The sequence below is a fragment of the Leptodactylus fuscus genome, chromosome 3 (assembly GCF_031893055.1).
Source record: "Leptodactylus fuscus isolate aLepFus1 chromosome 3, aLepFus1.hap2, whole genome shotgun sequence".
NCBI classification, from domain to species: domain Eukaryota; kingdom Metazoa; phylum Chordata; class Amphibia; order Anura; family Leptodactylidae; genus Leptodactylus; species Leptodactylus fuscus.
Window position 1 is genome coordinate 228,204,019 of NC_134267.1, and position 24,678 is coordinate 228,228,696.

The following is a 24,678-nucleotide window of genomic DNA, read 5'->3' on the forward strand; positions in this document are numbered from 1 at the left end:
CCTATCTGTCATGGTAAGAGGCACAATCAAATCCAGTTTGTGCTGTGATTCACACAGAACATCAGATCTGCATTCACCATTCATTCTAGTCTCAATACACTTTTTAATAAACTTTTAATGCAAAAAAACCGCCACTATTTAAGGCCCAGTTCACATCTGCATCATGACATCTGTTGGCTTTGTCCCATGACAGACTTCACCTTTACCAAACTGGCCTCATTGACTGAACAACTGTTTAGCAATGGTGAAGTAATACAAGTCCCAGGGCAGGAGAACACACAGTGGAATGATTTATAAACTTTAGCAAATTAACATGGTTAAAACACCCATACTATCTGTCGAGGGTCTGTGCAGGTCAGTTACAGAAGTTCTATACTTGGAGAAGACAGCAGCTACAGAGAGGTCAGAGATGGCAGACTTTACACACGGGGTTGCACACTGACAACATCAAGTTTAGCAAGGAAAAAGACTGACTATAAGGCTGTTTTGTTATAAAACTGGTTTTTCGTTCTGGTCCAATTGAGTCCAGTGGGCTCCTGCACCTGCCCAGGTTTGCCAGGTCTTGATTCCAACCATGGTATTACTTATATTTTTCAATAGAGCTACATTTCTCATTCACCATCAGACAAGTGGTTGATCAATTGAACTCCATACTTCCAAACAGGACGTCTTGAACCGTTTTCCCGCTAGGAAGTTTGCATAATCTTCTTATTCATAGTAAAATTAGACTAGTAAAAGCAAAATGTTAACGACAAATGTTCATTTCCTCTGCATTTAGAAATTATTTTTCTATGCATTAAGTTCGACTTGGCAAAACAAAAATTGTCTAGTTGCGAGGAATAGCACAGAATTCATAAGCTTTGGGGCCATTCGTTGAGGACATTGCGGGGTTCAGGTCCAGTATAGCTCCAGGTGGGGCCTGGAATGTGAAATTCTGTAATAAAGTGGTAAAGAATAGGAACAGCTCCATCTTGGCCAATGTCTCCCCTGCACAACTTCTCTTACCTGAAAAAGACACAAAAACATCAACATTAGATTTCACGGCAAATTCTATCCATCGCTCATTCGGTAACCCTGGAATTTCTGGGTTATCGAGAGACAATTGTTGATCTTTGTATAATAGTATATATAGTATAGTATAGCATCCTGCAGCACTTTTGCCCACAGATATTGCAGCTGGGCCTATACATCCTGCATAGTCTTAAGTTGCCAAAGCTGGCATCCCAGCTTCTCCTATAAATGCTAGATTGGCAATAAATCTGGCAACCGAACAGACCAGGAAAGTGTTGCAATCTAGCGGAGATATTCCCAGGAAATCCTATCTGAGTGTAGACAAGCATTATACTGCTGCAAAATGCCAGTTAGAGTGGCTACAGGGTATCTGTAAGGATATAAGCAGTTGGTGTCCATGATATCACTACTAGAGAGGACCCACTGCAACAGTGTTGGACACCGCTCCATAGTGGCCCTATACAGTATAATGCTCCCCAGCAGCACCACACAATATAATAGACTCTTCATAGTGCCCCCCAGTATAATTCTTCACAGGGGCACCACACAGTATAATAGACTATTCACAGTGCCCCCCAGTATAATTCTTCATGGTGGCCCCACACAATATAATAGACTCTTCACAGTGCCCCCCAGTATAATTCTTCACAGTGGCCCCACACAATATAATAGGCTCCCCAGCAACCTCACACACTATAATAGGCTTCCCACAGTGCCCCCTAAGTACAATGCTACACAGTCCCCCTCTGGTGGTTTCATCAGAACCCAGAGTATAAGATAAGATCAGATAAGATAATCCTTTGATTATAAGTGGAGGCCCAGGGGAAGTAAAATAACAAACGTTTAAAGGGTGTAGGTGGCACTCTACTAATAGGAGCTGTGCAGTAGAGTCCCAACCCATTCGTCACTATAGATAAGAGACTTCACACTCCAAATTGCAGTGATCAAAGTTTATCATATAGGTGAGTATCATAATTCCAGACAACGTGAATATGCAGAAGTACAAATCCAAGTACCGTATTTTTCGGACTATAAGACGCACTTTTTTTCCCCAAAATTTGGGTGCGTCTTATAGTCCGAATGTGGCGCCTGGCATCCGCTGTTCTAGAGAGACGGATGCCGGCAAGGGATAGACGCCGGGGCCTGAGACATCGCTGCGCTCCTCTGCCCTGCATGAAGCCAGCAGCGGCAGGAGTGATGCTATTCCGCTCCTCCATCCCCCCGCCACTGGCTTCATGCAGGGCAGAGGAGCGCAGCGATGTCTCAGGCCCCGGCACCTGTGCCAGAGTCTATCCGTCCCCGGCATCCGCCTCTCTAGTACAGCGGATGCCGGGTCAGTATCGGTGGCCCCTTCTCCCCCGGGGCCGGTCCCCGCTGGCCCCGTACCTGTGAAGTTGCAGGCCGGCTCCTGCGCGGCGATATCGCAGGAGCCGACCTGTTCGGGTGACAGCCGAGAGCCTAATGAGGCTCCCAGGCCTGTCACTGCTATATATTAGTATTGCGGCTGGGTCTATGACCAGCCGTAATACTAATAGACAGAATGTCCCATAGACGGCAATACAGTTTATATATATATATATATATATATATATATATATATATAAAATATACCACCAGGTCTTTTTTCAATAAAAGGTGATCTAAGCAATAGATATTCCCAAAAATGGTATAACTAAAAAGTACTTCTGGCCCTGCAAAAAAAACACTCTATGCATCCCCGTACAGCTGCAGGGTCACTTGTCAATGTGGCCTTGCAGCTGTTGCAAAACTACAACTCCCATATATTAAATATTTTACCATTTTTTGCTTCAAAATTTTTTTCCCTATTTTCCTCCTCTAAAACCTAGGTGCGTCTTATAGTCGAAAAATACGGTAATATGTGTAGAGGACCTCAACGTATATTACTGAGATCATTACTTGGATTTGCACTTATGTATATTCACATTGTTCACTGCAATTTGGAATGTGAAGTCTCTTCTCTACTAAAATAACAGTTATACTCACCTTGCCTCACCTTTCCTGATCATCCTCGGATCGTTGTACTGTCTCCACCAGCGTCCGCACTGAGGCCATTCAGCATCCCCAGCAGTGATGTCCCGGATGCATCAGAAATGGCCAGTAGATGAAGCCAGATGCTCAGGAGAGGTGAGTATAAATGTTTGCCATTTTTTACTCGCCTCCCCTGGGTAGGTTTCTATTTCTGGGTAGGTTTCTGTTAGTGATGTGGCTGGGCCCACTAGAAGCCAGTCCAATGCTGCGTGCAAAGACTCCACAAATCACCACACCAAAAACTAGGGCATTGAATCAAAGCTCACCATGAAGCCTTCATACCCAAACCCAAAAGTCATCAGACCCCAAACAGAGACTGAATTCATTGATACAAGATGATACAGTTCCAGTTCATATGCAGTTCAGGTTTCTCGTTAATGTCCCCAATGCAAACAAAAGTGGTTGGGTGTTAACCCTAGAACTTGTAATAGGCGCTATAAAACCGAATTTCCTTCTGTTGAGTACCTATAAATAGTCAGAGACAGGGGTTTGTAAAGAAGGGGTCACCCATGTCTGGAAGAAGGAAAAGGGAACTGTGGGAGCTCTTTGCACTTGTCTCTGGTTCAAATGATCCTCTCTGCTGGTGGTCTGTCTGGGCTATCCCTAGCCTCTTCTCCATGTGTGCATGCTCTCATGTAGCCACTGCTCCCAACTCTTCCTAACACCTAGATGGCGGGCCATTTATCAAGACAGCCATTCTGCTTTTCTTAATCCAGTGATGCACTTCCCCTCAAAGTTTTTCAGATCTTCAAGTGAGTCATAGAGGTAGGTCTATCAGTCAATAATGTTTACCAAGAGGTGCACTACCTAAAAGCAGCCTCTGTAGGTCTTTTTTATAGGACATAATGGTAAGCATTTCATGCCCTCTTGTGGCAAGAACCAGTGTCTATTCAGATCACTCTTGTAATCATAAATTAATTTTCCATAATATTCCAGGTATTGGATGGAACGTAAACAAAGAATGGATATGGCCATAAACGCAACAGCATTTTGATAAGATGCCCAGGTGGACTACCTGAAACTTCTCGAGCCTTAGAATCTTTATTAAAAAGGAGTTCTCTGTGATAAAACAATGGCTTAAGACGGAAAAAAACACACACACTACAATACTAATTATTCAGTAATAGTGTTACCTATGGAGAATGGTATGAAGGCCTCAATCTTCTTTAGTTTTCCTTCTGTGTCAAGAAAGTGTTCAGGATAGAACTCATAGGGTTTCTCAAAGTAAGCTTTATCTCTGAGCACAGAATGAAGTAATGGGATGACAACAGTGCCCTGGGGAGAAAAAGTTATGTGTTATACAGGATATGCATCAAGAACTTATCAGCCCTACATTATACTATCAACTACAATGGGCAGTTTTACCCCTCATGTCGATATCTAAAAATCTCAGTGATAGAACAACCAGTTTAGATGGATGACCATCTTATCAGGTCTCTACTAGAGATGAGCGAGTAGTATTTGATCGAGTAGGTATTCAATCGAATACTCCGGTATTCGAAATACTCGTACTCGATCGAGTACCACTCACTATTCGAATGGAAAAGTTCGAAGCAGAACCAGCATTAATTGGCCGAATGCTATACATTCAGCCAATCAACGCTGGTTCTTCTCCTACCTTTAGAAGTCTTCTCCATGCAGCTTCCCCGCGGCGTCTTCCGGCTCTGAATTCACTCTGCCAGGCATCGGGCCTGGGCAGAGCTGACTGCGCATGCCCGCTTGTAGTGTGGGCGGGTACAGGGTGGGGAGACATGATGTTTCCCCTCCCAGTACCCGCCCACACTCTCCTAAGCCACAAACCCCGCCTTCTTCCTAGTTCTTTAACACTAACCTGGGAGGTCGGGGCAGCGAGGTGAAGAAGAACGAGAACACTGGGCTCAGAATGAGTGGAGCGTATACTCAGTGTGAAGGCTAACATTGTCAGCTTTTCCCACAATGCTTGCCAAGTAGCAAAGCATTGTGGGAAATGATCACCGATCTCGATCCCACCTAAAAAGATCGTGTTCGGAATTCTGATCGCAATCTTTTCCAAACACAATCGCTCAACCCTAATCAAAAGTGATCAAAACATCATACACTCCCCAACATAGTATCAATAAAACTACATATTATCCCCCCCTCCCAAAAAAATAAATAAATAAATAAATAAATACACCTTCCACCGCTCCATATGATAAAATATAAGAAAAAGTTACAGGTGTCAGAAAGTTGTGATTCAAAGATTTTTTTTTTTCCTTCAAAAATTTACATTTTTGTAAAGTTAACGGAAAAAAAAACTATAAATATGTGAACGTACCAATGTGTAGAATAAAGCTAACATAGCCTTAAAAACAAAACCTGTAAAAAAAAATATATATATATATATTTTTTTTAATTCCATCTCGTTCTGAATTTTTTTTCCTGCTTCCCAGTATTTTGTACAGCATAATAAATGGTACAATTTTGAAGTGCTACTTTTCTCTCAAAAATCACAATCTCATATGGCTATGTAAGTGGAAAAATTACAAAGTTATGGCTTTTGGAATGCAGGGAGTAAAAAAAAATGAAAACACACACAAAAATTCACACAATAATTCAGCAAATAACACGGAAAAAGCACAAGTCAACTAAATCAGACAACCAATCGAATCGGATATATATAAAAATATCAAAAAGTTTTTATTGAAATATTTGGTAAATAAATACCATAAAAACAAATGGTACAGCAGGGCAGATGGATATTGCCAAACACATACGAAAGTAAGACACAAAAGAATACAAGATAAAGACGTTCAGATAGACTATAATCAAAATATCATTATTAATGATGTCAAAGCTTTGTTATTAGAGATGAGCGAACACTAAAATGTTCGAGGTTCGAAATTCGATTCGAACAGCCGCTCAATGTTCGTGTGTTCGAACGGGTTTCGAACCCCATTATAGTCTATGGGGAACAGATACTCGTTAAGGGGGAAACCCAAATCCGTGTCTGGAGGGTCACCAAGTCCACTATGACACCCCAGGAAATGATGCCAACACCTCTGGAATGACACTGGGACAGCAGGGGAAGCATGTCTGGGGGCATCTAACACACCAAAGACCCTCTATTACCCCAACATCACAGCCTAACAACTACACACTTTACACACTCAATACCACCTCTCTGACAGTAGGAAAACACCTTGAAACATGTGTATTTGGCACTTGCAGTGAGGAGAGCTTGTCACCAGCAGTGAATTTGGCCCTTGTAGTAAGTTGAGGTTGGCACCAACATTTGTTTTGAAAATCAGGGTGGATTGAGCCTCTAACCAGCAGAGTTTGGGCAAATTCATGGTGGAGGGAGCCTCTAAACACCCCAGTTTGGGCAAATTCATGGTGGAGGGAGCCTCTAAAAACCCCAGTTTGGACCAATTCATGGTGGAGGGAGCCTCTAACCAGCCCAGTGTGGGCAAATTGATGGTGGAGGGAGCCTCTAAAAAACCCAGTTTGGACCAATTCATGGTGGAGGGAGCCTCTAACCAGCCCAGTTTGGGCAAATTCATGGTGGAGGGAGCCTCTAAACAGCCCAGTTTGGGCAAATTCATGGTGGAGGGAGCCTCTAACCAGCCCAGTTTGGACCAATTAATGGTGGAGGGAGCCGCTAAACAGCCCAGTTTGGACCAATTCATGGTGGAGGGAGCCTCTAAAAACCCCAGTTTGGACCAATTCATGGTGGAGGGAGCCTCTAAAAAACCCAGTTTGGACCAATTCATGGTGGAGGGAGCCTCTAACCAGCCCAGTTTGGACCAATTAATGGTGGAGGGAGCCTCTAAACAGCCAAGTTTGGACCAATTAATGGTGGAGGGAGCCTCTAACCAGCCCAGTTTGGACCAATTCATGGTGGAGGGAGCCTCTAAACAGCCAAGTTTGGACCAATTCATGGTGGAGGGAGCCTCTAAACAGCCCAGTTTGGGCACATTCATGGTGGAGGGAGCCTCTAACCAGCCCAGTTTGGACCAATTAATGGTGGAGGGAGCCGCTAAACAGCCCAGTTTGGACCAATTCATGGTGAAGGGAGCCTCTAAAAACCCCAGTTTGGACCAATTCATGGTGGAGGGAGCCTCTAAAAACCCCAGTTTGGACCAATTCATGGTGGAGGGAGCCTCTAACCAGCCCAGTTTGGGCAAATTCATGGTGGAGGGAGCCTCTAAACAGCCCAGTTTGGGCAAATTCATGGTGGAGGGAGCCTCTAACCAGCAGAGTTGGTGGAAATCAGGGTGGAGGGAGCCTCTAACCAGCAGAGTTGGGGGAAATCAGGGTGGAGGGAGCCTAGTATTAGCAGAATTGTGCAACGCTTATGGTGGATGAGTATGAGGATGCGGAGGAATTGGAGAGGTTGAGTACAGACATGGAGTTTCATGTTGGGGTGCTTTACACAGGTGGGCACAAAAATGACGGCTCTACCCAGTGGTGGTTCATTTTTATCAAAGTGAGCCGGTCGGCACTCTCAGCTGACAGACGGGTGCGCTTGTCAGTGATGATGCCACCGGCTGCACTGAACACCCTCTCAGATAGGACGCTGGCGGCAGGACAGGACAGCACCTCCAAGGCATATAGGGCAAGTTCAAGCCACAGGTCCAACTTCGACACCCAATACGTGTAGGGCGCAGAGGGGTCGGAGAGGACAGGGCTGTGGTCGGAAAGGTATTCCCGCAACATGCGCCTATACTTCTCACGCCTGGTGACACTAGGACCCTCCGTGGCGGCACTTTGGCGAGGGGGTGCCATCAAGGTGTCCCAGACCTTAGACAGTGTGCCCCTCGTTTGTGTGGACCGGTGAGAACTTGGTTGCCTACTGGAGGAACTGCCCTCCCTGCCGCCAACGTCACATGCTGGAAACATCTCCATCATATTCTGCACCAATTGCCTGTGGCAAGCATTGATGCGATTGGCCCTCCCCTCTACCGGAATAAAAGACGAGATGTTGTTTTTATACCGGGGGTCAAGGATAGCAAAGATCCAGTACTGGTTGTCCTCCATGATTTTGACAATACGCTTGTCGGTTGTAAAGCACCCCAACATGAACTCAGCCATGTCTGCCACAGTGTTAGTTGGCATGACTCCTCTGGCCCCACCGGAAAGTTCAATCTCCATTTCCTCCTCATCCTCCATGTCTACCCATCCGCGCTGCAACAATGGGACGATTCGAAGTTGCCCGGAAGCCTCCTGTATCACCATCACATCATCGGACAACTCTTCTTCCTCCTCCTCCTCCTCCTCCTCCATTAAACGCAGTGAAGCGGACAGATGTGTGGACCTACTCTCCAGCTGTGACGGATCGGATGCTATCCCTAACTCCTCTGTGTGATCTGAGTTATCCCTGATGTCAATCAGGGATTCTCTCAGAACACACAAGAGCGGGATTGTAAGGCTCACCATCGCATCCTCAGAGCTCACCCTCCTTGTGGACTCCTCAAAGACCCGTAGGATGTCACAAAGGTCTCTCATCCATGGCCACTCATGGATGTGAAACTGAGGCAGCTGACTTTGTGGCACCCTAGGGTTTTGTAGCTGGTATTCCATCAAAGGTCTCTGCTGCTCAACCACTCTATTCAACATCTGAAACGTTGAGCTCCAGCGTGTGGGGACGTCGCACAAAAGCCGGTGTTGTGGCACATGCAGGCGTTGCTGGAGAGATTTTAAGCTAGCAGCGGCTACTGTCGACTTGCGAAAGTGGGCGCACATGCGCCGCACTTTCACCAGTAGCTCTGGAACATTGGGGTAGCTCTTTAGGAAACGTTGCACCACTAGGTTGAAGACGTGGGCCAGGCATGGAACATGTTGGAGTCCGGCAAGCTCCAGAGCTGCTACCAGGTTCCGGCCGTTATCACAAACGACCATGCCTGGGCCCAGGTGCAGCGGCTCAAACCATATTGCCGTCTCATCGAGGAGGGCATCCCTCACCTCGGAGGCAGTGTGCTGTCTGTCCCCCAAGCTGATCAGCTTCAGCACAGCCTGCTGACGTCTACCAACGCCAGTGCTGCAACGTTTCCAACTCGTAGCTGGGGTCAATCTAACAGCGGAGGAGGAGGCGGTGGCGGAGGAGGAGGCGGTGGCGGAGGAGGAGGCGGTAGAGGAGGAGGAGGAGGGGGGTGTTCTTCTCGTGTCCCTGCCAGGAATGTTAGGCGGGGAGACGAGGTACACCGGGCCAGTTTGGGAAGCAGTCCCAGCCTCAACTACATTCACCCAGTGTGCCGTCAGTGAAATGTAGCGTCCCTGTCCGCATGCACTTGTCCACGCGTCGGTGGTCAAGTGGACCTTTGTGCAAAGCGCGGAACTAAGGGCCCGCCTGATGTTGAGTGACACATGCTGGTGCAAGGCGGGGACGGCACACCGGGAGAAGTAGTGACGGCTAGGGACGGCATAGCGAGGTGCCGCAGTTGCCATCAGGTCCAGGAAGGCGGGAGTTTCAACAAGCCGGAACGCCAACATCTCCTGGGCCAGCAGTTTAGCGATGTTGGCGTTCAAGGCTTGCGCGTGTGGGTGGTTAGCAGTGTATTTCTGCCGCCGCTCCAATGTCTGAGAGATGGTGGGTTGTTGTAAAGAAACGCCTGATGGTGCCTTTGATGGTGCAGGAGAAGGAGATAAGACAGGACCAGGGGAGGATGAGGTAGAAGTCAACAAAGTGGCGGAGGCAGATGAAGTGGTGTCCTGGCTCGTCCTCTGGAGTGCATCGCCAGCACAGTCAGCAGTGGCAGTGGCAGAGGCAGAGGCAGAGGCAGTGGCAGTGGCGTGAACGGCAGGCGGCCTTTGTCCTGCCGTTGCTGCCTGCCACTGATTCCAGTGCTTGGATTCCAAATGACGGCGCATTGAAGTGGTGGACAGGTTGCTCTTCTCAGAGCCCCTAATCAATTTCGAGAGGCAAATTGTGCAGACAACACTATATCTGTCCTCGGCGCATTCCTTGAAAAAACTCCACACCTTCGAGAAACGTGCCCTCGAGGTGGGAGTTTTTCGGGGCTGGGTACGAACTGGAACATCTTGGGAGATTCCGGGTGTGGCCTGGCTTCGCCTAAGCTGCTGACCTCTGCCTCTGCCTCTAGCTACCCTTTTTGGTGCTGCACCTGCCTCAACATCCACACTACTTTCCCCGCTTGACATCCCCCCTGTCCAGGTCGGGTCAGTGTCCTCATCATCCACCACTTCCTCTTCCAACTCCTGTCTCATCTCCTCCTCCCGCACAATGCGCCGGTCAACTGGATGCCCTGACGGCAACTGCGTCACATCATCGTCGATGAGGGTGGGTTGCTGGTCATCCACCACCAAATCGAACGGAGATGGAGGAGACTCTAGTGTTTGAGCATCTGGACACAGATGCTCCTCTGTTAGGTTCGTGGAATCGTGACGTGGAGAGGCAGGTTGAGGGACAATGAAAGGAGCGGAGAACAGCTCTGGGGAGCAGGGACAGTTTGGGTTATTGTTCTGTAAAGCTTCGGAATTTTGGGAGGAAGGAGGACAAGACTGTTGGGTAATAGGAGGAGAGGAAGCAGAGTCTGACTGGCTGCTGGACAATGTGCTGTAAGCGTTCTCTGACAGCCATTGCAAGACCTGTTCCTGGTTCTCGGGCCTACTAAGGTTTGTACCCTGCAGTTTAGTTAATGTGGCAAGCAACCCTGGCACTGTGGAGTGGCGCAATGCTTGCTGCCCCACAGGAGTAGGCACGGGACGCCCTGTGGCTTCACTGCTACCTTGCTCCCCAGAACCATTCCCCCGACCTCGCCCACGGCCTCGTCCACGTCCCTTTCCGGGAGCCTTGCGCATTTTGAATTCCTAGTTAGAAATTGGCACTGTATACCAGTAGTAAAAATTGTGGGTGCACGTAACCCCAATATATTCTTTGAATTCCCAGTCAGACACTGGCACTATATGGCAGTAGCAAGAAATGAGGGTATTTGTATTCCCAATATATTCTTTGAATTCCCAGTCAGACAATGGCACTGTATACCAGTAGTAAAAATTGTGGGTGCACGTAACCACAATATATTCTTTGAATTCCCAGTCAGACACTGGCACTATATGGCAGTAGCAAGAAATGAGGGTATTTGTATTCCCAATATATTCTTTGAATTCCCAGTCAGACAATGGCACTGTATACCAGTAGTAAAAATTGTGGGTGCACGTAACCCCAATATATTCTTTGAATTACCAGTCAGACACTGGCACTATATGGCAGTAGCAAGAAATGAGGGTATTTGTATTCCCAATATATTCTTTGAATTCCCAGTCAGACAATGGCACTGTATACCAGTAGTAAAAATTGTGGGTGCACGTAACCCCAATATATTCTTTGAATTACCAGTCAGACACTGGCACTATATGGCAGTAGCAAGAAATGAGGGTATTTGTATTCCCAATATATTCTTTGAATTCCCAGTCAGACAATGGCACTGTACACCAGTAGTAAAAATTGTGGGTGCACGTAACCCCAATATATTCTTTGAATTCCCAGTCAGACAATGGCACTGTATACCAGTAGTAAAAATTGTGGGTGCACGTAACCCCAATATATTCTTTGAATTCCCAGTCAGAAACTGGCACTATATACCAGTAGCAAGAAATGAGGGTATTTATAACCCCAATATATTATTTGAATTACCAGTCAGAAACTGACACTATATGGCAGTAGCAAAAATAGTGGGTGTATATAGCCCCAATTCTATTGCTAGGGGACTTGCAGGGTATTTCTGGGGTGAAGGTGGGGGGGCACACCGTTGGAACGGGTATCGGGGGTATATATCGGGTATACGGGAATACACTGACAGTGTATTCCATTCAGGATCCTGGGAAAGCTGGGTTGCGGCGATTGAGCCCGTCAGTGCCACGTTACACTGACAAGCTTCTCCCTGGAATTTAGCTCTTATAAGAGCTGTTGGTTGTCTTCTCCTTCCTATCCTAGCCTGTCCCTGCCTACCCAGAATCTAAGCCCTCGCTAGCTGGACGGAAACCTCCGTCCTCGGTGAATTGCAAGCTCAGAATGACGCGAACCTGGGCGGCGCTGTTCTTTTAAATTAGAGGTCACATGTTTTCGGCAGCCAATGGGTTTTGCCTACTTTTCTCAACGTCACCGGTGTCGTAGTTCCTGTCCCACCTACCCTGCGCTGTTATTGGAGCAAAAAAGGCGCCAGGGAAGGTGGGAGGGGAATCGAGTAATGGCGCACTTTACCACGCGGTGTTCGATTCGATTCGAACATGCCGAACAGCCTAATATCCGATCGAACATGAGTTCGATAGAACACTGTTCGCTCATCTCTATTTGTTATATCAATAGTGGAGAATACCCTCTGGGTGGCATGTATAAGAATATAGACATCCACCCCAAATAAATCTCTTACACAATCACAGCAATATACACTAATGTTAATTAACCCTATAACTTGCAGGGAACAGTACAAGAGATGTCTCAAAGAAAGTGTGAGAGATATAGTGAGCTATAATAGCTACAGCGCCATGGAGAGAGTCATAACAATACTATTGCATATGACTATACATGTCAGAAGTCACACATCACCAGGGCAAACACAAAGCTAGACCCAACATAACAGATAATGACAATTTAGATACCTGCAGTCATATTGTTTCAGAGTAAGAGATAGTCAGTCGAACGTCCACAGTAAAGATTACTGACAAGGGCTGGTCCTTCTACTTGTCAGTAATATAGTCATATGCAATAGTATTGTTATGACTCTCTCCATGGCGCTGTAGCTATTATAGCTCACTATATCACTCACACTTTCTTTGAGACATATCTTGTACTGTTCCCTGTAAGTTATAGGGTTAATTAACATTAGTGTATATTGCTGTGATTGTGTGGAGATTTATTTGGGGTGGATGTCTATATTCTTATACATGCCACTCAGTGTGACATCATTATTATTGATATTTTGATTATAGTCTATCTGAACGTCTTTATCTTGTATTTTTTATTTTTTTTTTAATGTAGATTGTGAGCCCCACATAGAGCTCACAATGTACATTTTTCCCTATCAGTACATCTTTTTTTGGAATTTGGGATGGAAATCCATGCAAACACGGGGAGAACATACAAACTCCTTGCAGATGGGTTTTTGCCCTTGGCAGGATTTGAACACCAGGACTCCAGCGCTGCAAGGCTACAGTGCTAACCACTGAGCCACCGTGTGGCACCTTTATCTTGTATTTTTTTGTGTCTTACTTTCGTATGTGTTTGGCAATATCCATCTGCCCTGCTGTACCATTTGTTTTTATGGTATTTATTTACCAAATATTTCAATAAAAACTTTTTGATATTTTTATATATATATCCGATTCGATTGGTTGTCTGATTTAGTTGACTTGTGCTTTTTCCGTGTTATTAAACCTGATTCTTACCTTAGGAAGAAAATATCCTCTGAAGGTAACATCCTGAGAGGTGGTATGTGGGGCACTCCCCGGAACAATGTCACCAAACCTTTGGATTTCATGTATGACCGCGTCTGTGTACGGCATTTGTTTCCTATGTTCTACCTGAGGCTGAGCTGATCCGATCACGGCTTCAATTTCATTATGAACTTTTCCTGTGAGACAAATGATCTGCTTTATTGGCCATGCTATATTATACAACTTATCCCGGGTTGTCCGGGATAAATAGAAAGTCCTACACTAATCTAAACACCCTCCCTCCTACTTTCTAAATAACATACCGTATATACTCGAGTATAAGCCTAGTTTTTCAGCACAGTTTTTGTGCTGAAAAAGCCTCCCCCCCCGGCTTATACTCGAGTCAAGCAAAAAAAAAAAAAAATTATATATATATGCTTGTTTTTTTTTAATAGGCCTCTATTGACTTACCAATTCATGCTGCATCCCTCCACTTGCTTTTTCAGCCGCCAGAAGGCCCTGTGTGCCACACAATTCTGAAGGGGTAAGTAACCAGCTAACTCTCCTCTATGGGGGGTCAGTTAAGGGTGGCCTCTTCACTGGTTCACCTCATACAGTGGCCATTTCACTTTTCCACTTCATACAGAGACCCCTTTACTGCACAGTAACCAGTGATGAGGCCACTGTATGAGAGATGAGTGAATGGGCCATTATATTGTGTGGAGGCCATGATGGGGGTCAATATCCTGTGGAGGGGGAATTAAAGCGTGTGGGGCATTAGGGGAAAATATTGGGATTGTCCATGAACTGGAGCGAACTCCTGTCCTCAGCACCAGACTCAACAACCATATATTCCATAGCATTCAGCCAGGAAACTCAAAATCCAGCCAGGAAAGTCAAAATCACATCCTAATCTAGATCCCTCTTCCCGAAGAGTTGTGAGTAGAAGGATGTGATGACCTCCAAGATCATTCAGCCCTGTGTCCTTTATACTAACATCTTTCAATTTCTGTAAGTGTTGGGTGAACATAGTTTTTTTCCGGAGTGTCCACCAGTGTCTACTATCCCACCACCACCGATGTTATGTTTCCCAACTACAGTGCAGACATAATGGATCAGATTGAATAAGAATCTGTCCAACTTTTTTGGCATAGAAAAATTGCTAAATGTTGTTTTTAAGACATGAGCTGGGCGGCAGCATGGGAAGGGCCATTGGCTTTTGTGGCAGAAAAGACAGCTGAAATCTAAACAAGCAGGAGCTAGAGTAGATTTCAGTTTAGGTGCACATCTTCTGGAGGATGCTCCTAATTCATCATGAGGTGTGTGCCCCGTCATGAATTAAACTCATCATCTACCACCAAAAGGGACATCAATATCAATGTGTAATACTAATATCTATCTATCTATCTATCTATCTATCTATCTATCTATCTATCTATCTCATATCTATCTATCTCTGCTCTTTCAGCTTTATAACATGCTCCGTATAGATTAGACATTTTCATGGTGATAGGTTCCCTCTACCAACACTTATTAATACAGGAAGGCAAACACTACTCAATTTGACTATTTCTTATTACAAAACCATACAGTGTTTCTCTATAGCCCTTACGTTGAATTTCTGGATATTTCATCATAAGCAGAATTCCCCATCTCAGTGTGGTTGATGTCGTCTCCATTCCAGCTGTGAAAAGATTTTCCACAAGTGCGATCAGGTTCTCGTCATGAAAATACAATGCAGATTCTGGTTTTCCCTATAAAGCAAATCATACAATAATTTTAACAATTTTTCAGATACATTTTAACAAATGAATTATGTGGGACACCAAACACATCAACCACCTCACCAATTTTCCAGAAACCTCATATCAGACCTGGCTTGGCATGCTTGTTGGGCTAGAATCTCTTCCCCCTTGCTACCATGGGATCTACACTATCTACCAATAAGTATTTGGACACTCATGCAAATGAAGATATCTGCGGTCATGATGTACGTCACGCCTTCCGCCGTTAAATAGGAAACAGCATTTGCATTAGTCGCATACAAGATGCCACGAAGTGCAGAGTTGTCCGATTTCGAGAAAGGGGTAATTGTGGGGTACCACAGAAATGGTCGATCGTTAAGGAACATAGCAAGTGAACTGAATTACCCAAAATCGACAGTGGTCTATGTGATTACGAAGTGGAAGGTGAGCGGTGATTGTCGGAACGTGCCCCGAGTCGGCAGATCCCCGAAACTGGGAGATAGAGACCGACGAGTGCTGGCCAGAGAAACCGCACCCAACCGATGGCTCACATACACAGGAGTGTCACCAGGCGTCCAGGAGTATTGTGTCCATCAATCCCATCCGTAAGGAAGTATCTGCTGGGATCTACCAACTATTGGATAGGAAGAAATGGTGTTTTCTATTCTACTACAGGGGTTAAAATACTTATTGGTAGACAGTGTATTCTTCTGTTGTTCAGCTGCCTAGTCTGGGGAGCGTGATGACCTGGTCAGTCCAGGAGCAAAGAGATGCCCTGTCGTGCTTTAAGTTGCATTGCGTAAACCTGGAGAGAAGGTTCCTGATTTAGCACAGTTTATAAGAACCCATGATGGAGCATAGACTACACACTTAATGCTGGTCTCCATGCAGACAAAGCCAGCAGCGATTACCAGGGTAAACGATCTGTGGGAAGAAAGGGAAACTTCCACCCTACAGATGTCCCTCTGAAAATGGGGGAACAATATAGTGCAAGCTTGTACAAAAACCTGACATGCACACATTGCTCCACTTGTTTCTGTCTGGAGATTAAGTCCAATATCTTTAGGTCAACGAACATTCAGGCGAGCATGCATGCGCCGTCCGCACCTTGTCCCCCTGAACGGATACTATATGTGACCGTGTTCATATCGCGCAGGTCTATATAGGTGCCTCTTCATATTGGGTTTAAGTTTTTTGGATTTGCACAGACTTGGGCACATGAGTCTTATTAGGAGTATGTGGTTTAGCTGTCAACCATTCCTATTGGTCATAAAGCATTGTCAGCCATTAGTGTATTCGGCAATCAGACGATAACTCCTACTACGATGTCACAGCTATTATTATATAGGCTTGATGATTGTGAAGAGTAGCGTTCATACCCTGATTGTGAGCCCACTGATAATATACAGTATATAGGTTTACTGCAGACTCTCCATATATAATCTTTTGAGTCTTTATGACACCAATAGGTTGACCATTCAGGTGAAGTGGGTTGCCTTAGTGAACCATATGGACTCAGAATGAACATTGTAGATGCTTGGTACACCCCTTCCAGGTGTTGTGAGCCCTGGCACTTGCCCAGGTACATTGGATGTGGATGCCAACCCGGCTACAATACTCACAGAAGCTACAATGGTCAAGGTCATCCATCTATGAGATACTATATGTATGCATAGGTCCTTATGAGGGCCTGGATGCCTTTCTTGAAGAGAACAATATTATGGGTTATGGATTCTATATTTTAAGGACACATTGATCCAGGGTTTTATACTGACTGCCGGATTGCAGTCGGGAAGGATTTTTTTCCCGTGAAATGGGGCAATTGACATAAGCCTCATGGGGTTATACCTGTTGAAATCTAGAATTTACCTCTTGTTGCTTGGTAAGATAGGCGTCAACCAGGTTCCTCTGGTCATTGATGTCCAGCTCCTTCCTCTGTCTCGTAAATGTCTCTCTTATAAAGTCATGCATCTCCTTCATGTTTACAAAAACTTTTTTGTGCGGGCCAGGCATCCAGTGGATCAGATAAGGATAACTGTTGTACAGCTTTATAGCAAGCAACAAAAGAAAGGTATAAAACATCATTGTGGTTTATGATCATACAAATATCTTGTCGTAAAATAAAAAAAATTTCAAAAGTATCTTCATTTCAATAAAAAAAATTTTTGTGAAATGAACATCTTTAATTACAGGAATCTATTATGTGTGATACAAGATTTAGTCAAAAAAGGTCTTGAATATTTTGCAATAACTGTCTCTGGGACTGAGCAATCTCAATGGAACAATGTGTTCCTCAGTATATGGAGCACAGAGCAAACCTGAATGCCCCCGATGAGGTAGCCTTCACGATGTGACTTCAGTGTACATACACTTAGTACCCCCTCCTGATTTAGTCACTCGACTTTTCATCTGGATGGTGGTGTACAATATTGAATAATTGCGTCTTCATGATAAAAACCTATTGGGTCACCAATTTCTTTACAGGATATTTGATGCTGTTTGTGACATCCCCTCAAAGTGGTACAGAAACTGCAAGCAGCACTTTTTTCTCTGCAGGTTTCATGCAAAAACCAAGAGGAAACCACACGGACCCCATTATAGGCTAAAGGGTCCGTGGGTTTCCTGAAGGTACCGTAAATGCTTTTTAATGTGTATTGGTTTCTGTATGGGGGAAGGTAGGGGACCCATGGGGACTCCACTGAAGTAAACCCAAAAGCAGATGTGAACCGGGCCTTAGTATTTTATTTGTTTTGTATATTTTGTGTACCATATGTAAACCCTGAAATGTACAGCATCATGGAATTAATATAATAATGTACAGCACCATGGGATTATCATCTATCATCTATCCTGCATGTAGAGTATTGGAAAAAGGAAACTGAACATTAATTGGGTTTTCAAGCCCCTAGCCCAAGTATACCCTGGTTCCTATTTAAGTATAGAGCGGATGGGGCTGCAGGTCTTACTTAGAGATGGACAAACCAACCCATACCGAGCTAAGTTCAAGCCAAGTATTCCAAAATGTTAGTTTTTTTTTTTTCTTTTTACAAACCCAAACAAATGGAGATTTGTCTCATGCAAACTAAAATGGCCACTACATTATACTCTGAGGTCTCTTCAGGCCCCAGAGTATAAAAGGTGGAGGTCCAAGGGAGGTGAAAAAAAAAAAAAAAATCACACTCACCTTCCATTACCTCTTTTGGACCTCCTCACGCCTTCTTGTGCTCTCCTAGTGACTCTCCATGCAACTAGGCTCATGGCTGATTGGGCCACCAGTGACATCATGACACTCAGCATCTTAACTGTTGCATGACATCACTGAGGAGGCGGAGAGCGAGTGATGGACTGAGCAAGGAGACTGGAAGGTGAGTGAGTTTTTCGGGGTTTTTTGGATTTTTTTTTTTTATACCTCCTCTGGGTCTCCATCTATTATACTCTAGGGTCTGACCTATCCTGGTTAATCAACACGAGGACAACTTACCCGGACCAAAGGACTGCCAAGTAGTCTGATATTCTCATTAATTAAATTGACAAGCTTCTTTATGGTGGGATCTTCATAATCAAATCTCACACCAATGACAGTGGACACAATGATATTGGCCACCGCAGTATTGATTATTTGCAGGTTATCAAAAGGTTTTCCTGAAACAAGAAATTTGACAAAAGTAATCAGCATTTACATTGAATATATACTGAATACATATATCCATACAAGGGGTTCTCCATTTTGGAAGTGTTATGCTAAATAAACAGTTTACAAGTGAAATTATTCACACATCCCATTTCAATGGACATGTAGTATCCCCATTGATACAGCACATTGCCCTACTGGCCAATGGCCAATGCCACCATGAACCACTGAGCAGACAGATCAACTATGGTGAGTACATGACTAAGGATTGTGCCAATAAGCCCTTATTCACATGTCAGTATTAGGCATTAGAGATGAGCGAACAGTGTTCTATCGAACTCATGTTCGATCGGATATTAGGCTGTTCGGCATGTTCGAATCGAATCGAACACCGCGTGGTAAAGTGCGCCATTACTCGATTCCCCTACCACCTTCCCTGGTGCCTTTTTTGCTCCAATAACAGCGCAGGGTAGGTGGGACAAGAACTACGACACCGGTGACGTTGAAAAAAGTAGGCAAAACCCATTGGCTGCCGAAAACATGTGACCTCTAATTTAAAAGAACAGCGCCGCCCAGGTTCGCGTCATTCTGAGCTTGCAATTCACCGAGGACGGAGGTTTCCGTCCAGCTAGCTAGGGCTTAGATTCTGGGTAGGCAGGGACAGGCTAGGATAGGAAGGAGAAGACAACCACAACAGCTCTTGTAAGAGCTAAATTCCAGGGAGAAGCTTGTCAGTGTAACGTGGCACTGACGGGCTCAATCGCCGCAACCCAGCTTTCCCAGGATCCTGAATGGAATACACTGTCAGTGTATTCCCGTATACCCGATATATACCCCCGATACCCGTTCCAACGGTGTGCCCCCCCACCTTCACCCCAGAAATACCCTGCAAGTCCCCTAGCAATAGAATTGGGGCTATATACACCCACTATTTTTGCTACTGCCATATAGTGCCATTGTCTGACTGGGAATTCAAAGAATATATTGGGGTTACGTGCACCCACAATTTTTACTACTGGTATACAGTGCCAGTTTCTGACTGGGAATTCAAAGAATATATTGGGGTTACAAATACCCTCATTTCTTGCTACTGCCATATAGTGCCATTGTCTGACTGGGAATTCAAAGAATATATTGGGTTATAAATACCCTCATTTCTTGCTACTGCCATATAGTGCCAGTTTCTGACTGGTAATTCAAAGAATATATTGGGGTTACGTGCACCCACAATTTTTACTACTGGTATACAGTGCCAGTTTCTGACTGGGAATTCAAAGAATATATTGGGGTTACGTGTACCCACAATTTTTACTACTGGTATACAGTGCCAGTTTCTGACTGGGAATTCAAAGAATATATTGGGGTTATAAATACCCTCATTTCTTGCTACTGCCATATAGTGCCAGTTTCTGACTGGGAATTCAAAGAATATATTGGGGTTACGTGCACCCACAATTTTTACTACTGGTATACAGTGCCAGTTTCTAACTGGGAATTCAAAGAATATATTGGGGTTACGTGCACCCACAATTTTTACTACTGGTATACAGTGCCATTGTCTGACTGGGAATTCAAAGAATATATTGGGGTTATAAATACCCTCATTTCTTGCTACTGCCATATAGTGCCAGTTTCTGACTGGGAATTCAAAGAATATATTGGGGTTACGTGCACCCACAATTTTTACTACTGGTATTCAGTGTTATTGTCTGACTGGGAATTCAAAGAATATACTGGGGTTATAAATACCCTCATTTCTTGCTACTGGTATATAGTGCCATTGTCTGACTGGGAATTCAAAGAATATATTGGGGTTACGTGCACCCACAATTTTTACTACTGGTATACAGTGCCAGTTTCTGACTGGGAATTCAAAGAATATATTGGGGTTACAAATACCCTCATTTCTTGCTACTGCCATATAGTGCCAGTTTCTGACTGGTAATTCAAAGAATATATTGGGGTTACGTGCACCCACAATTTTTACTACTGGTATACAGTGCCAGTTTCTGACTGGGAATTCAAAGAATATATTGGGGTTACGTGCACCCACAATTTTTACTACTGGTATACAGTGCCAGTTTCTGACTGGGAATTCAAAGAATATATTGGGATTACTTGCACCCGCAATTTTTACTACTGGTATACAGTGCCAGTTTCTGACTGGGAATTCAAAGAATATATTGGGGTTATAAATACCCTCATTTCTTGCTACTGGTATATAGTGCCATTGTCTGACTGGGAATTCAAAGAATATATTGGGGTTACGTGCACCCACAATTTTTACTACTGGTATACAGTGCCAGTTTCTGACTGGGAATTCAAAGAATATATTGGGGTTACGTGCACCCACAATTTTTACTACTGGTATACAGTGCCAGTTTCTGACTGGGAATTCAAAGAATATATTGGGGTTACGTGCACCCACAATTTTTACTACTGGTATACAGTGCCATTGTCTGACTGGGAATTCAAAGAATATATTGGGGTTATAAATACCCTCATTTCTTGCTACTGGTATATAGTGCCATTGTCTGACTGGGAATTCAAAGAATATATTGGGGTTACGTGCACCCACAATTTTTACTACTGGTATACAGTGCCAGTTTCTGACTGGGAATTCAAAGAATATATTGGGGTTATAAATACCCTCATTTCTTGCTACTGGTATATAGTGCCATTGTCTGACTGGGAATTCAAAGAATATATTGGGGTTACGTGCACCCACAATTTTTACTACTGGTATACAGTGCCAGTTTCTGACTGGGAATTCAAAGAATATATTGGGGTTATAAATACCCCCATTTCTTGCTACTGGTATATAGTGCCATTGTCTGACTGGTAATTCAAAGAATATATTGGGGTTACGTGCACCCACAATTTTTACTACTATTATACAGTGCCAGTTTCTGACTGGGAATTCAAAGAATATATTGGGGTTACGTGCACCCACAATTTTTACTACTGGTATACAGTGCCAGTTTCTGACTGGGAATTCAAAGAATATATTGGGGTTACGTGCACCCACAATTTTTACTACTGGTATACAGTGCCAGTTTCTGACTGGGAATTCAAAGAATATATTGGGGTTATAAATACCCTCATTTCTTGCTACTGCCATATAGTGCCAGTTTCTGACTGGGAATTCAAAGAATATATTGGGGTTACGTGCACCCACAATTTTTACTACTGGTATACAGTGCCAGTTTCTGACTGGGAATTCAAAGAATATATTGGGGTTACGTGCACCCACAATTTTTACTACTGGTAAACAGTGCCAGTTTCTGACTGGTAATTCAAAGAATATATTGGGGTTACGTGCACCCACAATTTTTACTACTGGTATACAGTGCCATTGTCTGACTGGGAATTCAAAGAATATATTGGGGTTATAAATACCCTCATTTCTTGCTACTGCCATATAGTGCCAGTTTCTGACTGGTAATTCAAAGAATATATTGGGGTTATAAATACCCTCATTTCTTGCTACTGGTATATAGTGCCATTGTCTGACTGGGAATTCAAAGAATATATTGGGGTTACAAATACCCTCATTTCTTGCTACTGACATATAGTGCCAGTTTCTGACTGGTAATTCAAAGAATATATTGGGGTTATAAATACCCTCATTTCTTGCTACTGGTATATAGTGCCATTGTCTGACTGGGAATTTAAAGAATATATTGGGGTTACGTGCACCCACAATTTTTGCTACTGGTATATAGTGCCAATTTCTAACTGGGAATTCAAAATGCGCAAGGCTCCCGGAAAGGGACGTGGACGAGGCCGTGGGCGAGGTCGGGGGAATGGTTCTGGGGAGCAAGGTAGCAGTGAAACCACAGGGCGTCCCGTGCCTACTCCTGTGGGGCAGCAAGCATTGCGCCACTCCACAGTGCCAGGGTTGCTTGCCACATTAACTAAACTGCAGGGTACAAACCTTAGTAGGCCCGAGAACCAGGAACAGGTCTTGCAATGGCTGTCAGAGAACGCTTACAGCACATTGTCCAGCAGCCAGTCAGACTCTGCCTCCTCTCCTCCTATTACCCAACAGTCTTGTCCTCCTTCCTCCCAAAATTCCCAAGCTTCACAGAACAATAACCCCAACTGTTCCTGCTCCCCAGAGCTGTTCTCCGCTCCTTTCATTGTCCCTCAACCTGCCTCTCCACGTCACGATTCCACGAACCTAACAGAGGAGCATCTGTGTCCAGATGCTCAAACACTAGAGTCTCCTCCATCTCCGTTCGATTTGGTGGTGGATGACCAGCAACCCACCCTCATCGACGATGATGTGACGCAGTTGCCGTCAAGGCATCCAGTTGACCGGCGCATTGTGCGGGAGGAGGAGATGAGACAGGAGTTGGAAGAGGAAGTGGTGGATGATGAGGACACTGACCCGACCTGGACAGGGGGGATGTCAAGCGGGGAAAGTAGTGTGGATGTTGAGGCAAGTGCAGCACCAAAAAGGGTAGCTAGAGGCAGAGGCAGAGGTCAGCAGCTTAGGCGAAGCCAGGCCACACCCGGAATCTCCCAAGATGTTCCAGTTCGTACCCAGCCCCAAAAAACTCCCACCTCGAGGGCACGTTTCTCGAAGGTGTGGAGTTTTTTCAAGGAATGCGCCGAGGACAGATATAGTGTTGTCTGCACAATTTGCCTCTCGAAATTGATTAGGGGCTCTGAGAAGAGCAACCTGTCCACCACTTCAATGCGCCGTCATTTGGAATCCAAGCACTGGAATCAGTGGCAGGCAGCAACGGCAGGACAAAGGCCGCCTGCCGTTCACGCCACTGCCACTGCCTCTGCCACTGCCTCTGCCTCTGCCACTGCCACTGCTGACTGTGCTGGCGATGCACTCCAGAGGACGAGCCAGGACACCACTTCATCTGCCGCCGCCACTTTGTTGACTTCTCCCTCATCCTCCCCTGTTCCTGTCTTATCTCCTTCTCCTGCACCATCAAAGGCACCATCAGGCGCTTCTTTACAACAACCCACCATCTCTCAGACATTGGAGCGGCGGCAGAAATACACTGCTAACCACCCACACGCGCAAGCCTTGAACGCCAACATCGCTAAACTGCTGGCCCAGGAGATGTTGGCGTTCCGGCTTGTTGAAACTCCCGCCTTCCTGGACCTGATGGCAACTGCGGCACCTCGCTATGCCGTCCCTAGCCGTCACTACTTCTCCCGGTGTGCCGTCCCCGCCTTGCACCAGCACGTGTCACTCAACATCAGGCGGGCCCTTAGTTCCGCGCTTTGCACAAAGGTCCACTTGACCACCGACGCGTGGACAAGTGCATGCGGACAGGGACGCTACATTTCACTGACGGCACACTGGGTGAATGTAGTTGAGGCTGGGACTGCTTCCCAAACTGGCCCGGTGTACCTCGTCTCCCCGCCTAACATTCCTGGCAGGGACACGAGAAGAACACCCCCCTCCTCCTCCTCCTCTACCGCCTCCTCCTCCTGGAAACGTTGCAGCACTGGCGTTGGTAGATGTCAGCAGGCTGTGCTGAAGCTGATCAGCTTGGGGGACAGACAGCACACTGCCTCCGAGGTGAGGGATGCCCTCCTCGATGAGACGGCAATATGGTTTGAGCCGCTGCACCTGGGCCCAGGCATGGTCGTTTGTGATAACGGCCGGAACCTGGTAGCAGCTCTGGAGCTTGCCGGACTCCAACATGTTCCATGCCTGGCCCACGTCTTCAACCTGGTGGTGCAACGTTTCCTAAAGAGCTACCCCAATGTTCCAGAGCTACTGGTGAAAGTGCGGCGCATGTGCGCCTACTTTCGCAAGTCGACAGTAGCCGCTGCTAGCTTAAAATCTCTCCAGCAACGCCTGCATGTGCCACAACACCGGCTTTTGTGCGACGTCCCCACACGCTGGAACTCAAC

At 45.3% G+C, this 24,678-nt stretch overlaps 1 protein-coding gene across 1 annotated transcript in view; it reads right to left on the reverse strand.

The window, feature by feature from the left end:
* The window catches only part of LOC142198289 (cytochrome P450 2K1-like), a 34,827-nt gene continuing 10,149 nt past the window's right edge, over window positions 1-24,678 (reverse strand). Inside the window, exons 5-10 of the mRNA XM_075269260.1 lie at window positions 18,640-18,800; window positions 17,028-17,204; window positions 15,026-15,167; window positions 13,426-13,610; window positions 4,194-4,335; window positions 1-1,005 (exon numbers count right to left, since the gene is read on the reverse strand). Of these exons, the coding sequence (XP_075125361.1) occupies window positions 827-1,005; window positions 4,194-4,335; window positions 13,426-13,610; window positions 15,026-15,167; window positions 17,028-17,204; window positions 18,640-18,800 (986 nt within the window). The 3' untranslated portion in view covers window positions 1-826. The remainder of the gene's footprint in view (window positions 1,006-4,193; window positions 4,336-13,425; window positions 13,611-15,025; window positions 15,168-17,027; window positions 17,205-18,639; window positions 18,801-24,678) is intronic.